General features: G+C 40.4%; 1 protein-coding gene and 1 long non-coding RNA gene across 5 annotated transcripts; one reads left to right on the top strand and one right to left on the bottom strand.

The window, feature by feature from the left end:
* Positions 1-7,111: 7,111 nt before the first annotated feature.
* LOC132294927 (uncharacterized) lies at positions 7,112-11,514 on the top strand. 2 transcript variants are annotated; one of them, XR_009478243.1, is made up of 4 exons: positions 7,112-7,300; positions 7,924-8,021; positions 8,109-8,156; positions 11,319-11,514. It is a non-coding gene; the product is annotated as an uncharacterized LOC132294927 (long non-coding RNA). The 2 variants fall into 2 exon arrangements; XR_009478242.1 differs by lacking the exons at positions 7,112-7,300; positions 7,924-8,021; positions 8,109-8,156 and adding an exon at positions 8,165-10,365.
* Positions 11,515-13,034: 1,520 nt separating this feature from the next.
* Positions 13,035-15,127, bottom strand: LOC132294926 (uncharacterized). Of its 3 annotated transcripts, none has more exons than XM_059792954.1 (5): positions 14,751-15,127; positions 14,464-14,644; positions 14,130-14,260; positions 13,755-13,789; positions 13,035-13,667 (listed from the first exon to the last, which is right to left on the bottom strand). In XM_059792954.1, exons 3-5 carry the CDS (start codon positions 14,158-14,160, stop codon positions 13,125-13,127), a joined length of 609 nt encoding a protein of 202 aa, XP_059648937.1. In that variant the 5' UTR covers positions 14,161-14,260; positions 14,464-14,644; positions 14,751-15,127; the 3' UTR covers positions 13,035-13,124. The 3 variants fall into 3 exon arrangements, with proteins under 3 accessions (XP_059648937.1, XP_059648938.1, XP_059648936.1); XM_059792955.1 differs by having other exon boundaries at positions 14,464-14,614; XM_059792953.1 differs by having other exon boundaries at positions 14,464-15,127.
* Positions 15,128-15,745: the final 618 nt, after the last annotated feature.

Genomic DNA, 15,745 nt, shown 5'->3' with positions numbered 1-15,745 from the left:
TTTGATCACTTCTAGTGTCAACACCCCAAAGCTATACGCATCGCACTTCTCAGTTACCTTCATTGTGAAAGCAAGCTCCAAGCAACCAGCATTGGATATATATATATATATATATATATATATACACATACATTATGATGCAAACTTGGGCATTGGAATTCAACATTATGAGGTATAGACTTGGGCATTGGGATTTAACATAATGCGTGTAGATTCGGGTATTAGTCTTTAACATTATGATGTAGACTTGAGTATTGGAATTCAACATTATGGCGTGTAGACTTAGGCATTGGATCCAATGCCTAAGTCTACACGCCATAATGTTGTAGATTCGGGTATTAGTCTTTAACATTATAATGTAGACTTGAGTATTGGAATTCAACAATATAATGTTGAAGCCCAATGCCCAAGTCCATACCTCATAATGTTGAATTCCAATGCCGAAGTTTGCATCATAATGTTAAAGGACAATACCCGAGTCTATATATATATATATATTGGCAAGAAACAAGTCATATGCCATACCAACAACATCATCTAAAGGCACAAATAACATGAACAGTCACATAACCAACGAAACTAATGTCCACTTCCTATAGCCAAGATCAGAGGCTTGACAATCCAGGAAAAAGGTGGCAATTTCATTGGAAAGACCATAAGGAATATGAACCGCCATACCAAAAGTCCAAAGGATATCATCAAATCGACACAAGAGAACAGCTTAGTCAAAGTGACCTGGCCCACAGCCATTAAAATTATTTTGTTTCTTAATCCTTCATCAAAGTATATATATATATATATATTAGAGAAAAATCAAAGTACTCAAAGCATTTTTCAAAAATTGAATTTTTAATGAATTAAAACAATTCCTGAAGAAAAATTGATTTAGGTTGCATTTTTTTTATAAAAAAAAATTTGAATTTTTGTAAGGTAAATGTAATATAACTATATATTATGAACATATTAAAAAATATATAATAAATTTTAATTATAGAGTCTACGGGTTGCATTTTTAACCGCCGGTTGTATGTTCACAACAGAAAAAGAAATTATTTTGTTATTTTTAAATTTCCTTTTTGACCAAAACTTGGAGGAGACGTCCTTAATTGTAATTAACCTTATTTTAGAAAAACGAATCTATAGACTCCATGGTCTTTATCCAAGCCACGCGTTTATAATAAGTTATTGGGACCTTACTGTCACACCCCGCTACCAAGAGGCTATGCCACGCAGGCGCCACGCAGACGCCCAGCAGACGATGACATGGAGCCTGCATGGATTGGAGCTTTCTAGACTTCTCTACACAAGTATGGAACTTTCCGGAATTCTCTAGATTAGTGTGGAGTTGTCTAGCCTTTTCTAGATTTGTCTAGAGTTGTATAGAATTCTCTAGAATTCTCTAGACTTGTCTTGTACATAGTAGATAGTTCTAGAGTTGCGTAGATATTTCTGGAGGATTCTAGACACTAAATCTAGGCCACACATTTGTACACATCTAGAATGTTCTTGTAAGGCCAAAGGCCTATAAATAGGAGGTGGGAGTTCATTTGCTCCTCACCAAGCAACCAAGTTGTAATCTCTCCTCTCAAGTAATACAAGTTGTATACATTCCCAAACTCTCTTGCTCACTTGCCTAACCTCTTCCTACACACCCAAGTAAGCAAAACACTTGTCTAGCCTTAGTCTTCACTAAGCTAGCACACTCGGGTAGGCTGACTTAGCGCTTCAAGGGGGCTTGAAAGTGTCTAAGGCCGCACGGGAGCTTGAAAAGGTTCAAGTCCGTGACAGTTGGTATCAGAGCTAAGGTCGTGAGGCGTCACACCTTGTGTGGAGGAAGCTATGGCGGAGCTATCAGACGTGACTGGCATCCAAGAGGAGACTCTACGTGGAAGGGAAGCAAATCCCCCTCCAGGCGGAGTGAGGACGAGGGCTAGGTCGAAGGACATTATGGCGGGCTTAGAGGCACGTGTGGCAAACATGGAGGGGTCCATAGCCAACGTGTTGGAGCAGCTTGAGGATGCTCACCAGCGCATGGATGGGCTGGAGTCGGAGGACGTTGAGGTCCAAAATGCTGTCAAAGGGTCACTCAATGCCCTAAGTGGTGACTTTCGGCAGGAGCTCCAAGCACTTCGAGAACTTATGTTGGGGGAGTTTGCCACCCTACGTGGCTATGTTGATCAGGAGCTTGGCACTTTCCGCGAGCAAGTGGAGGAAATGCGAGCGGACTGGACATTGTGCAAACGGGCGGTGGCGTCCGGCACAGCTACTACGGGGGTAGTAGCACCCCGGGTTGATATTCCCAAGCCTAAGTGCTATGGTGGGAACCGGGTAGCGAGGGAGTTGGAGAACTTCCTCTTCAGCATGGAGCAATACTTTGAGGCTACAGGCATGACCGATGAGACCATCAAGATACGTACGGCGACCCACTACCTTACCGACCATGCCATGCTATGGTGGAGGAAAAAGTATGGTGACATAGGCAAAGGTACGGTCTCTATTGATACTTGGGCTGATTTCACTAGGGAAATTAAGAAGCATTTCTATCCTGAGAATGCCGAGGATGAAGCTAGGGGCAGACTCCGAAGGCTAAAACAGGTTGGGTCGATTCGGGACTATGTGAAGGAATTCACTAACTTGACTCTTGAGATCCCGGATCTATCCGACAAGGACTCTCTTTTCTTCTTCATGGATGGATTGCAGTTGTGGGCTAAGACGGAGTTGAGGCGGCGCAACGTGCAAGACCTTGCCACAGCTATTGCAGAGGCGGAGTCCTTTATTGATTTCAGCTCCAAGAAGGAACCCTCGTCCAAGCCAAAAGACAAAGACAAGGACAAGGGGAGGTATGCCGGCAAAGGTGGGGGAGACAAGGGCGCTGCACCCCACAAGGATTGGTCCCGTAAGCCAGGTGGTGGCCATGGAGGCAAAGAGGGAAGGGAGAACAAGGAAGGAGCACCCAAGCCTAAGGGTTCTTGCTTCATATGTGATGGACCACATTGGATACGAGATTGCCCAAAGCGGAAGACCCTCAATGCCATGACGAGCCGTTATGAAGAGCAACAACAGGAGGAGGCGCAGATGGGTTCATTGCAAATCCTTAATGCCATTAAGGCTAAAACTGAAGTCCCTAAGGCGGCGGCTAAAGGGCTAATGTTCGTGGAGGCGAGCATCAATGGGACACCCACACGTGCTTTGGTGGACACGGGTGCATCCCATAACTTTGTGAGCCTTGACGAGGCCAAGAGATTGGGCCTCAAGTATAACAAAGAAGGGGGCTCCATGAAGGCAGTTAACTCGGCAGCAAAGGCCATACATGGCATGGCACACGGCGTCCAAGCATGCATTGGCGAGTGGGGTGGCCACATAGATCTATCGGTGGTACCCATGGACGACTTCAAACTAGTCCTTGGGTTGGAGTTCTTAGACAAGGTGAGAGCCTTCCCCATCCCTTTTGCTAACACTATGTGTATTATGGAAGGCAACACAGCATGCATGGTGCCAGTGGAGCGAGGCGCCAAGTTGGAAGCCCAAGCTTTGTCAGCTATGCAATTCAAGAAGGGCTTCAAGAAGGGAGAGACTAGCTACCTTGCTACGTTACTGGAGACACCCGAAGATGAGCTAGTCCCTTCCCCACAAGAAGAGGTGCCTAAGGAGATACAAGCCGTGCTAGACGAGTACACGGACGTGATGCCTAAAGAGCTGCCCAAGAAGCTTCCACCTAGGAGGGAGGTGGATCATAAGATTGAGCTGGAACCGGGTTCTAAACCCCCTGCTTTGGTGCCCTACCGGATGGCACCCCCAGAGTTGGAGGAGTTGCGGAGGCAACTTAAGGAACTGTTAGATGCGGGCTATATTCGACCATCGAAGGCCCCATATGGCGCACCGGTGTTGTTCCAGAGGAAGAAGGACGGGTCCTTGCGCATGTGCATCGACTACCGGGCGCTCAACAAGGTGACTATCAAAAACAAGTACCCCATTCCTCTCATTGCCGATCTCTTTGATCAGCTTGGTGGAGCACGCTACTTCACTAAGCTTGACTTGCGCTCGGGGTACTACCAGGTGCGGATAGCGGACGGGGATGAGCCTAAGACTACGTGTGTAACGAGGTATGGCTCCTATGAGTTTCTTGTTATGCCGTTTGGCCTCACCAATGCACCTGCTACTTTTTGTACTTTGATGAACAAGCTCTTCCATCCCTACTTGGATCGATTTGTGGTGGTGTACTTGGATGATATTGTGGTGTATAGCACCACTCTAGAGGAGCATGTGCAGCACTTGAGGGCGGTCTTCCAAGTCCTACGGGAGAACGACCTATATGTGAAGATGGAGAAATGCTCATTTGCCCAAGAGGAGGTGTTGTTCCTAGGGCATAAGATACGGGATGGCAAGCTAATGATGGATGAGGCAAAGGTGAGGGCCATTCAAGAGTGGGAGCCGCCCACTAAGGTGACAGAGCTACGCTCATTCCTTGGGCTTGTCAACTACTACCGCCGCTTTATCAAGGGTTACTCGGCGAGAGCAGCCCCATTGACGGACCTTCTCAAGAAGGCGCGTGCTTGGAGTTGGACAGAGTCGTGCCAGGGGGCATTTGATGACTTGAAGAGGGCAATTACGGAGGAGCCGGTACTTAGCTTGCCCGACCACTCCAAGCCATATGAGGTGCACACGGATGCATCAGACTTCGCTATTGGGGGTGTGTTGATGCAGGAAGAACACCCCATAGCTTATGAGAGCCGCAAGCTTAATGACACTGAGCGGCGCTATACTGTGCAAGAGAAAGAAATGACGGCGGTCATCCATTGCCTACGTACTTGGAGGCACTACTTGCTCGGGGCACAATTTGTGATCAAGACGGATAATGTTGCCACCAGCTACTTTCAGACACAGAAGAAGCTTAGCCCCAAGCAAGCTCGTTGGCAGGACTTCCTAGCGGAGTTCACTTACCATTTCGAATATAAGCCGGGCAAGGCCAATGTGGTGGCGGATGCGCTTAGTCGCAAGGCCGAGCTCGCAGCTATAAGTCGGCCCCAGCACCCTCTTGTGGAACGGATCAAGGAGGGGTTACAGCATGACCCTCTAGCCAAAAGCCTTATTCAGCTGGCTAAAGAAGGGAAGACTCGGCGCTTTTGGCTAAGGGATGATTTACTTCTCACTACAGGGGACCGACTATTTGTGCCCAGGTGGGGCAACTTGCGAAAGGAGTTGATACGGGAGTGCCATGACACCAAATGGGCTGGACACCCAGGTATGCGGCGTACACTAGCACTCCTAGAAGATTCTTACTATTGGCCTCGGATGCGAGATGACGTGGAGACATATGTGAGGACTTGTCTTGTGTGCCAACAAGATAAGATTGAGCAACAGCATCCTGCAGGCCTACTAGAGCCATTACCTATTCCAGAGAGACCATGGGAGAGCGTCTCTATGGATTTCATCACTTGCTTGCCCAAGTCAGAGGGTTGCGGGAGCATTATAGTGGTGGTAGATCGGTTCAGCAAGTATGCCACCTTCATACCCGCACCAGCAGACTGCACCGCAGAGAGGGCAGCAGAGTTGTTTGTTGACCATGTGGTCAAGCTTTGGGGAGTTCCGCAGAATATTGTCAGTGATAGAGACCCGCGTTTCACGGGTAGATTTTGGACGGGACTCTTCAAGAAGATGGGGACGGATCTCAACTTCTCTACGAGTTTCCACCCCCAATCAGATGGGCAGACGGAGCGCATCAACGCTCTTCTGGAGCTTTATTTAAGGCACTATGTGAGTGCCAACCAGCGAGATTGGGCCAAACTCCTTGGAGTGGCACAGTTTTCTTACAACTTGCAGCGGAGTGAGGCTACCAATCACAGTCCATTTGAGGTTGTTACCGGACGGCAGCCTATGACACCCAACGCCATTGCTTCGACTTGCGATGGTAAGAGTCCGGCGGCCTACAAATTTGCCAAGAGGTGGCATGAGCAGTCCGACTTGGCTAGGGCATACCTTGACAAGGCGGCAAAGAAGATGAAGAAGTGGGCCGACACCAAGCGCAGGCGGGTGGAGTACATAGTGGGAGACCAGGTGATGGTTAAGCTACTACCCCAACAGTTTAAGTCCTTTCGAAGCGTGCATAAGGGGCTAGTAAGGAGGTACGAGGGCCCGTTCCCTATCGTCAAGCGGGTGGGCAAGGTCTCCTACATGGTGGAGCTTCCACCCAAGTTGAAGATACATCCAGTCTTCCATGTCAGCATGCTCAAACCTTATCATGAAGACACGGAAGACCTTACTCGGGGCATATCGCATAGGGCACCCACGGCCGTTGTCACATCCTTTGACAAGGAAGTTGATTGCATCCTTGCAGATCGTGTGATGAGCAGGAGAGGTGTGCCCAAATATACTGAGTATTTAGTGAAGTGGAAGAACCTGCCAGATAGCGAGGCGAGCTGGGAGCATGAGGATACACTATGGCAGTTCGCAGAGCATATCCAGCGGTTCAAGCAAGAAGACGCGACGAGGGCGTCGCGAGCTTAGGTGGGGGAGAATGTCACACCCCGCTACCAAGAGGCTATGCCACGCAGGCGCCACGCAGACGCCCAGCAGACGATGACATGGAGCCTGCATGGATTGGAGCTTTCTAGACTTCTCTACACAAGTATGGAACTTTCCGGAATTCTCTAGATTAGTGTGGAGTTGTCTAGCCTTTTCTAGATTTGTCTAGAGTTGTATAGAATTCTCTAGAATTCTCTAGACTTGTCTTGTACATAGTAGATAGTTCTAGAGTTGCGTAGATATTTCTGGAGGATTCTAGACACTAAATCTAGGCCACACATTTGTACACATCTAGAATGTTCTTGTAAGGCCAAAGGCCTATAAATAGGAGGTGGGAGTTCATTTGCTCCTCACCAAGCAACCAAGTTGTAATCTCTCCTCTCAAGTAATACAAGTTGTATACATTCCCAAACTCTCTTGCTCACTTGCCTAACCTCTTCCTACACACCCAAGTAAGCAAAACACTTGTCTAGCCTTAGTCTTCACTAAGCTAGCACACTCGGGTAGGCTGACTTAGCGCTTCAAGGGGGCTTGAAAGTGTCTAAGGCCGCACGGGAGCTTGAAAAGGTTCAAGTCCGTGACATTACGCTGCTAAAGTTGGCTACATAGGAATAGACATTTTGACACCTACACCATCATATATCCACTGAAGGTGCCGAGAAGCTGTCATTTATACAAGTGGTGGCTCTTTCCAAAATCGTAAAATTTTGAACCATTTTTGGATTTGTGTGTCATTCTTGCGCGGTTGAAGTTTGCCTTGCATAGCAAATAATACATGGTAAGTATCTCTATATTTGCAAAATGTCACCCTTTAAATCAAGACCATCCATATATAATACAACAATATTTGCACCAAAGAAATGAGAACAATATCTGTAACTTATCTGCTACTCACCGGTGACAACTGATGTGATTCAATTTTATTTTAACACATTTTCTTTAGTCATTAATTAAAAAGTTAAAAATAAAATAAAGGGAAGTCGGGTCAATCTAAGTTTATTTTACTTATTTAATATTATTTTAATTTTGAAACTAAATGATATGTGTGCATTTGTGGTTGGATTACATTAAAAATCAGTAAAGTATTTACTAATTAGTGAGTAGACAAATATTGTACATTTTTTACTGAATTGCTCTTAGAATTTGTGCACTCAGTCAGGATCAAAGTTGGCCGTTCATATACTTCTTGTATGAAGGGCCTTGTTTTTATTTTGGACCTCTCTCCTCTTGTAAAGCTTATTAGCCTATTAATTGGGTCAGTGTGAACTCAATATTGTCTTCTTCTTCTTCTTCTTCCTTTTTATTTTATTTATTTATTTATTTATTTTTTCACTAATTTGAGCATTGGTTGTTTAGACTACGGCGTGTAGAATATATATACATATATATATATTCTATCAGAACCTGCTTGTTCATGATTTGGATTATCATGGTTTTATCTCTACTACTCTATGCGCCAAAAGCATCCACCATCCCGCACAGGCGTATTCTGGACGGGGGTATGTACTCTCTCTCTCTCATATTCGTTCATCTTGTTGTATGAGTTCTCTCTCACATTCATTCATTTTCTTGTATGAGTTTTGCAGCTTCTCTCCCACCTGTTTGCAACCCAATTCCTCCACCCCCGCACTTTTGTATGCACTCTCTCTCTCTCATATTCATTCAAAACGACTGACTAAATTATTCTAAGAGGTAGAAAGAGAGATCTATGCTTTCTCGAAGATTCAAAACGACTGACTAAATTTGGCCTTGCAAGGGTCATCAATCCAGTTAAGACTTTTGTAAAGTCAAATTATCATTTTGGCGGTAAGGGTCATTAATTTACGGTAAAAGAAAAAAAAAGTATTAATCACTTCTCCAATTATTTGGACGCAAAACATTTTGTTATTTACGGAAAAAATATATATATATATTTTGTTACACAAGATATTATTATTATTATTATTTGAGTAAATTACTCTGACCCTAAGGTTTGACTTAATTACTCTCGTAATAAAGTTTTTGCAAAGTTACTCGGATACCCTTGTCAGACTAATAGTCTGTTGCATGAACTAGCATTGTGTGTGCATCTACTGCCCTCAACTTATCAATATTAATTACTCAAATATTAATTACTCAAATATTCCTAAATTTAATATAATATAATATTATATTTTTGTGAATGCAAATTGGGACACATAGTTAATCAATGAAATCGTGATTTATGAATTGATTACTAATTTGCTTTATTTGTTCATTTATAGCCATGAGTCTTTTAAATACTTACTTTTGTACACTAGTTCAACTCTAAGATAATTGATTGAAACCAATGTAATGTTGACTAGGTTACATTGTATGAATAGCTGACCAAAAAGGTACTTATGTTTATATATATTTCTACAGAAGAAGCAAAGAAAAGAAAAAAAGATATAAAAAAAATGTACATGTTGCTGAAAATCTATGTAAGAAATAAATGCTACTACGTTTATATATATATTTCAACAGAAAAACCAAATAAAAGAAAAAAAGATATAAAAAAAAATGTATATGTTGCTGAAAATCTATTTAAGAAATAAATGCTACATATGGGATGTGTTCCAAGCTACCAAGGAAACATGAAGTTGTCTCAGGAATCAGTGAAAGGCACCTTACTTAGAGCTGAAAAGAATAGAAATTCAATTTTTATTTTAGTTGTTCATATTTTGCTTCTAATGCTAATTACCCAACATGTGTTTTAACCAAATGATTAAAGAAATTTGATTAGCTGTTGATGGCGTTGAATTGCGCGCGCACATGCATGGACTTATTAGATAAATTTCTAAATATTTATAAATATTGTGTCACACACCGAATTCTAAGGACCCCGTGCATAAGTGAAATGAAAATAAACCGGATCCGAAGAAGACACTATACCAACCCCTATGACCAAAATGGTCATGGATGACATGTCAACCATGTCACAACAAAATCCCTTAAACCACACGAGTAAGGACGAAATGAATGGTGAATGAATGCGAGTAGTCATATGCCCTATCTAGCTCATTGTGATAACCGTGTTATCTTTTCTTTTTTTTGAGATAATATTTTAATTATTTTATTATTTTTATTATTTATTATAATTATTTTAAATATTATTTAATTATAATTATTTATTTTTAATTTATTACTTATTTTTATTTTGTTTCTTATTACCTATGGGTTTTGGAAGACCCGAGGTAATTAGTGTCCTGGATTTACTTCCGACACTTCATGCATTTAATTTAGTTTATTTTATCCTTAATGTATAATTTAATTGTATAACAATGCATGCTTATAATATTATGCTTTTGTAGGGGTGTATATACTTTATTTCTTCTGGGTCGACATTTTCATTTTTGGGGTTTTTTGTGCTATTATCTTTTGGAGATATTTTGTTTAGGGACCTTAGTGTAAATATCTTTTGGAAATATTTCATAGGTAGACTTTTGTGCGAATTGGAGAAGTTGTACAAAATGTCATATTTGGATTGGACCAAGTGTTAGCCTTTAAGTGGGACATGTGGTGAGGTGATGAGGACAAGTGGAGGGCTAGGATTGTTGGGTGTGTGTGGGAGGTAGTGCAAGACATGTTTAAGTAATATATATCTCCTTTGGTCTTCCATCTTTTTCTAAACTTCATATTTCTCCTCTCATTTTCTCTCTCCAACCTCCATTGATACACACCTTAGAACTTAGTTTTACCTACCTGCCTCTCACCTTTCGGCTTTACCATAGAAGGAGAAAATAGGAGAAAAGTTTGCTTGCACTTTGGACTACAAGACCCTTCTTTTGGATTTTCTCTTTACTCACTTTTCTTTTGGATTCTAAAGACGCTTTGTCTAGTGAGGTAGGGGATGTAGTATGATTGTAACCTAGGAAATTTCCTTATGTTTTGGGGTTTACCATGAGTTATATACATGTTGTATGAGTTGTAGAAAGATTCATGAGATTTATCTTTCTTGACTTGAGCTTTACATTATTTGAAAACATGTGTATATATTGTCTTGTAAGCTTGTTATGCAATTGATAGAAAGATATGTTAATGCTAGTCTCATTGAGATGTAATTGTTATATTATTGTATTCTTCTTGCCATTGTAATTTGCTAGAGACTTGTATAATTCTTATATGGTTGTATAGTTAAGGTATTAGAGAGCTTGTAATGCTAGCATGAATTAATTGATTTCTCAATGTTAGCATATGTATATAGATGACTTATTTTACATCATGTCATATTTATTTTTGAAGACTTAGGACATAGAGTTCTTGATCTTCACATCCTATATAATTATATTATGGAAATGATTGTTGATTTTGGGAGAAACTTGGGACATTGTTATGTTGATAGCTAGGGTTTGGCTCTAGTGAGAGAGGTAAAAGGTCTCCCCAATTATAGTGACAACTTGGGTTATTCCCTACGGGTTAGTAGCTGAAAAGAGCTAATTTTGTCTTGGTTGTAATGTTCATAACCGAATGTTTGTAAGTCCAAGATATCTCTATTATGTGATTTCGTAATTCTTTACCAAATTGACAATATTATATATTTGTAGCTTGAGATTTTGATCTTAGATGTTCCAATCTTTTTAAAATGCATTTTTGAATGTGTATATTGTTTACAATTCTTCAATGATAGTTCTAGGATGATCTCTTAGCTTCACCTTTGAACTAGACATTAGGAGGCATGTTCCACATGTTATGATTTATGTTATACTTGCAAAGCCAAAGAAACCTTATGTTATCCTCATAACATATTTTCCTACGGAGTAATTTAAATTACCAACACTTAATTATATATTTTTCAGGTAAAGAAGTGTTCTTTATGGATGGTCACTTTCCTTAGCTTGTTATGGATATGGTGTCATGGACATTCTTGTTTTGTATATATGCAAAGTGTTTAGCATGTTTTTTTGCGTACTTTTGTAACCATGAATATATGGTGTATACTTTGAATTAATATATGTAATAAGACCTTAGAGCTACTTGTTTATTTTGTTTTCATATGTATTAAACACTCATGTACGTATTCACACACTTCTGCACTTTTAAATCTTCATTTTAGTCCATATCATTTTGGGGAAGAAGTATATATGATCCATGCATTTTCTGGTTTACAGCAGAATGTTCTACAGGTTTTCGAGTCATTTCGGCCGACCGGTACAGGCCTTCGGTCAACCGGTATTTTTTTACGCCATATACAGAGCTGAGATGATAAAACATGAGAAAAAACACCCTAAGTAACAAAATGAGTTACATTTCATCAGAAACTTTGAAATGGTTGGAGTACCACCATTTCTGTTTCGCTGTAAATAACAAAAGCATCTAAGAAAAGAGAAGGCAAGAAAAGATGGTTGTGCTCCGAGAAAATCAGAAAAGGAAATGGTGAAACATGCGAGTTTTGAAATATAGATTGCTTGTATACGTATAGAGAGCATCATACTAAGTCAAATTTAAAATAACCTATCCTAAATCATATCACAAGTTGCCATGTTGCAGAAATGTATTAAGTGGGGGCTAAAATAGGTCAAATAAAAAACATATTATAATTTAAGAAGCAGGTTAATACAATCGCGATGGAACCATATACACGTATAAGCCCAGGGAGGCCACTGCCTCCATATATACTTTTAAAAATAAAAAAAATATCTCAAAGTCAAATTAGTTAACTGTACTTCCTCTTTTGAACACCCAATGACGTATGACGAAGTCTGATAGGAACCCTTTACAAAAATTATTATAGTAACCCCTACATTATTTATTCTATTAGAATGGCTCCTCAAGCATAACCTAAATTTCTTTGCATCCCCCCAACCTAATATGAACATTCTCGTTCTGCTCTTTTATTCAAATTACTTTTATACGTTTCTATAATCTTCGAATAACGAAGAATAATGTAAATCATAGTGCCATGCACAAAAACTTATCATCCAAAATAATGTAGATCTAGAAAGAAAAAAATGACCTGGCCCATCAACTTGCCCAAACAGCCGAGTTTTTCAAAATTTCAGGTGGCAATAGGTGTCCTGATGTCAAAACCAACCTGATTCATACCCACTAGGCGACTGCAATTTCCAACGTACACACACGTAAGCAAGGGTAATCCGACTATATACCAAGTTACCAACAACTGTCACCTTAAAAACAAGCATATTGATTGAATGCATTCTAGAACCCGTAGGAACTTAATACAGAGTAAGAAATTCATGCCCACAAAAACTTGAAGTTGTTTGGGCAAAGTAACCAGCCAAGTTACATGCTCCAACTAACTTGTATACTGGAAATCAACTCAAAATTTATCACGTCAAAAGGGAAGTATGTTAAATGCAGACATTTAACCACAGATCTACAGCTTATTCTCTCTGAGAACAGCTTCAAAGTTTTGTCCAGCCCCTTTCTAAGTCTTAATATACATTAAATACAGCTAAATCTACATGGTTAAGCAATCCAATAACTAGAATTCGTTTTTTTCCTGACGGTTAAAGAAAAAGCAAAATGTTATGGATTAAAGCAATGAACACAACTAATGAAAATATATCGAAGGCTATCATATAGATTAAATATCTAAGTGACATGAAGCTACAATATTTAATTTCAAGGGAGGGGGGAGGAGGCTAGTAGTCTGTACTGTGTATGAACTTCTCTTGAACAATGCTGCTCGATGGAGGCGGCGGGGGTGCCACAGCCTTCACAGGTCCAGAAGATACTGTTGATTTTGTCACAAAAGGTGAAGAGCCCTTGGGTCTTGAAGGCTCAAGAACATCTTTGCTCATGTATGGAACTGTCCTGACATCATCATATATTCTCATTAATGGCCTCTTTGGTAGTTCTTCCTCATTCCTTCGAGGTGAACGACCCCTAGATGTTCGAAATGTTTCATCCGGTGATCTTCGCCTTAAACGATCCAAAGTCCATGGAGAATACGAATTTCTCAAGGAATCTATTTGGGGCAATGCATCTGCACTTCTCGTGGAAGGAATTCGACTAAATATGCTGACATCCATTGGCTCAGAAATGTGCAGCCTGGTTGGTTCGGGCATGCGCTGCCGCATATTTGGATTAGAAGTTGAAGATCGAATTTCCCTAGACAGCGTGTCACGAAGGTCCACTCCATTCTGCTTGCCATCGCTTTGAACTTGCCTAAGCACATTTTTTCGCTATATCAAAGGCGCACCCACATTAGAAATTCAGAAATCAATTCAAACATAAATGCAATAATATAAAGCCACAAGTAAGGCTATTACCACCAACAGAATTAGCAGCACCATCTCCTCTTTGTCTGCAAAAAGAAAATTTGCAACCATAAAAAAAATAAAATTAAAATTAGAGAAATCTTCCAACGGTAAACACTTACTGTATTTTTGACAACACAAGCCCACTGGCATCTTCTAGTTTTAGATTACCACTCATATAAGTAGAACATTTCAATTTTGTTTTAAAAGCCAAACAATCTTAAGCATGTCTGAATGTCAGTATACCCACCCAAACAAGCATATTCTTCTAAACCCATTTGTGAATATACATTTATACATAAAAAGTAAAGCCAACCTCAGAAGGACCATCACCAAAATTCAAAGCTAGCTCACAAAACAATAATATAAAGGGAAGACGAAACACACCTTTTGCTGTTGAATTGGGCTCCATCCACATCACTTCCTCCTAGTCTATCTCTAACCGACCTCTGACTTCCAGCTGCTGGGTGAGAATCAGAAAACGTACCATCTACTGCAGGACCTGCCCTCTTTACCACCTGTATATCAATAGCTAAGTGAATCAATAGTCACCCTATAATAGCCCCTCTAGTGCAATCCATAGAACCAAAACAGTTAAATAACCCAACTAGCAATTTGGGTACACAAAATTTTCTCTGATAAATTAGCATATCTAAAACCCAGAAAATAAACGAAACCCTAATTTGCGATGAAGACAGAGAGGATGAAATAGATAACGTACCTGCCCACTACGTCCCAAAGTGATTGTGACTCGAGACCTCGAAGTCTCTGCCATGTGAAGAAATACCAGAAGCGTCAAAACCTTGGACGATTAATCAAACGTTCGAACCCTCAAATGTGACCAAGCGACACTACAACGTACATCACCGACTCTGAATCGACCAGAGAAAAAACTAAGCACACTGTAGAAACAAACAACATTCATTCTGAAGGAAAATTGCCGCTAGGGTTTTGGGTATTCGTTAGAGATTAACAAAACGAAAACGCATAAGTTGAAGAAGTACTAACCATTAGGTGATGAAAGAGAAGAGCATTGAAAGATCGAAGTCGTAGGGATTGATTGAATTTATCACGAGATCGAATCAATTGTTTGAATTTATCATCATATTAGGGATTACAGAACATTGATAATTTTTTTGATATCGAAGAGGAATCGAATACCGTTGGGAACAATCAAATTGAAAGAAAGAAGAAATCGAGTTGAGTTTTATCTCATATTTGTTTCGTAAATGAGTGAGGCGAGATGAATAGAAGGGAATGAATAGAAAGAGGGTAACAGAAAAGCACGGACACGGACATTGGCGAGATTTAGGGCTGTCAATGAACCAAACATAAACGATTCGAGCTTGGACTTAACTCATAAAGTTAGATTAGGCTCGGCAGAGTAAGGCTGGTGAGCTAGAACCCGTGTAGGTTCGCATAAGTTTATTAGCAATTATTGGCTTGTCTTAGATACTAAAATTTTAGTGGACTTTGATTTGGATAAATTTAAATATGAATTTAATATTTAATTAAGTTATTTAATTGGCTCAAGTTTAGTCTACTTAAATTATTTAATTAAGCCCAGTCCAGATGGTTAAATAAAAAGAATAATTATTCCTAATAAAATATATTTGGAATAACTATTTTTAAGGATAATTATCATAATATATTCGGCCCGGCCCAGTTACGATATTTTCCTTATCAGAGAGGACACGTGTTATCATCCTATGGATCCAAGAAGCCTATAAATAGAGGCCTGGATGAAAGGAGAAGGGTACACAAAGTCAGAATTCAGAAATTTAGAATTCCAGAGAAAAAAATAGAAACTCTCATCTCCAACATCCAAACCCAAAAGCGAAGAACACCAAGCACATCAAATCGTACCATTCTTCATCAAATTCCACAGTGATCAACAACAAGCACAGCCAAAGACGTGCCGTTCTTCATCAAATTCTATGGTGATTCAAGAACAAGCTCGTGCAGCCCTTGGATCTAACCAACCAACAAAAAAATTAGATTTA

Source organism: Cornus florida, unplaced genomic scaffold, assembly GCF_030987335.1.
Source record: "Cornus florida cultivar Cherokee Brave unplaced genomic scaffold, ASM3098733v1 CherokeeBrave_3.0.0_Hap2_Chr02, whole genome shotgun sequence".
Classification (NCBI taxonomy): Eukaryota; Viridiplantae; Streptophyta; class Magnoliopsida; order Cornales; family Cornaceae; genus Cornus; species Cornus florida.
This window is presented reverse-complemented; position numbering and strand designations above follow the sequence as displayed.

Coding starts and splice junctions, on each gene's coding strand:
- LOC132294926 (XM_059792953.1), bottom strand. CDS start 14,160: ATGTGGATGGAGCCCAATTCAACAGCAAAAG. Junction 13,790..14,129: donor GCCCAATTCAACAGCAAAAG/GTGTGTTTCGTC, acceptor TTCTTTTTGCAG/ACAAAGAGGAGATGGTGCTG. Junction 13,668..13,754: donor TGCTGCTAATTCTGTTGGTG/GTAATAGCCTTA, acceptor CCTTTGATATAG/CGAAAAAATGTGCTTAGGCA.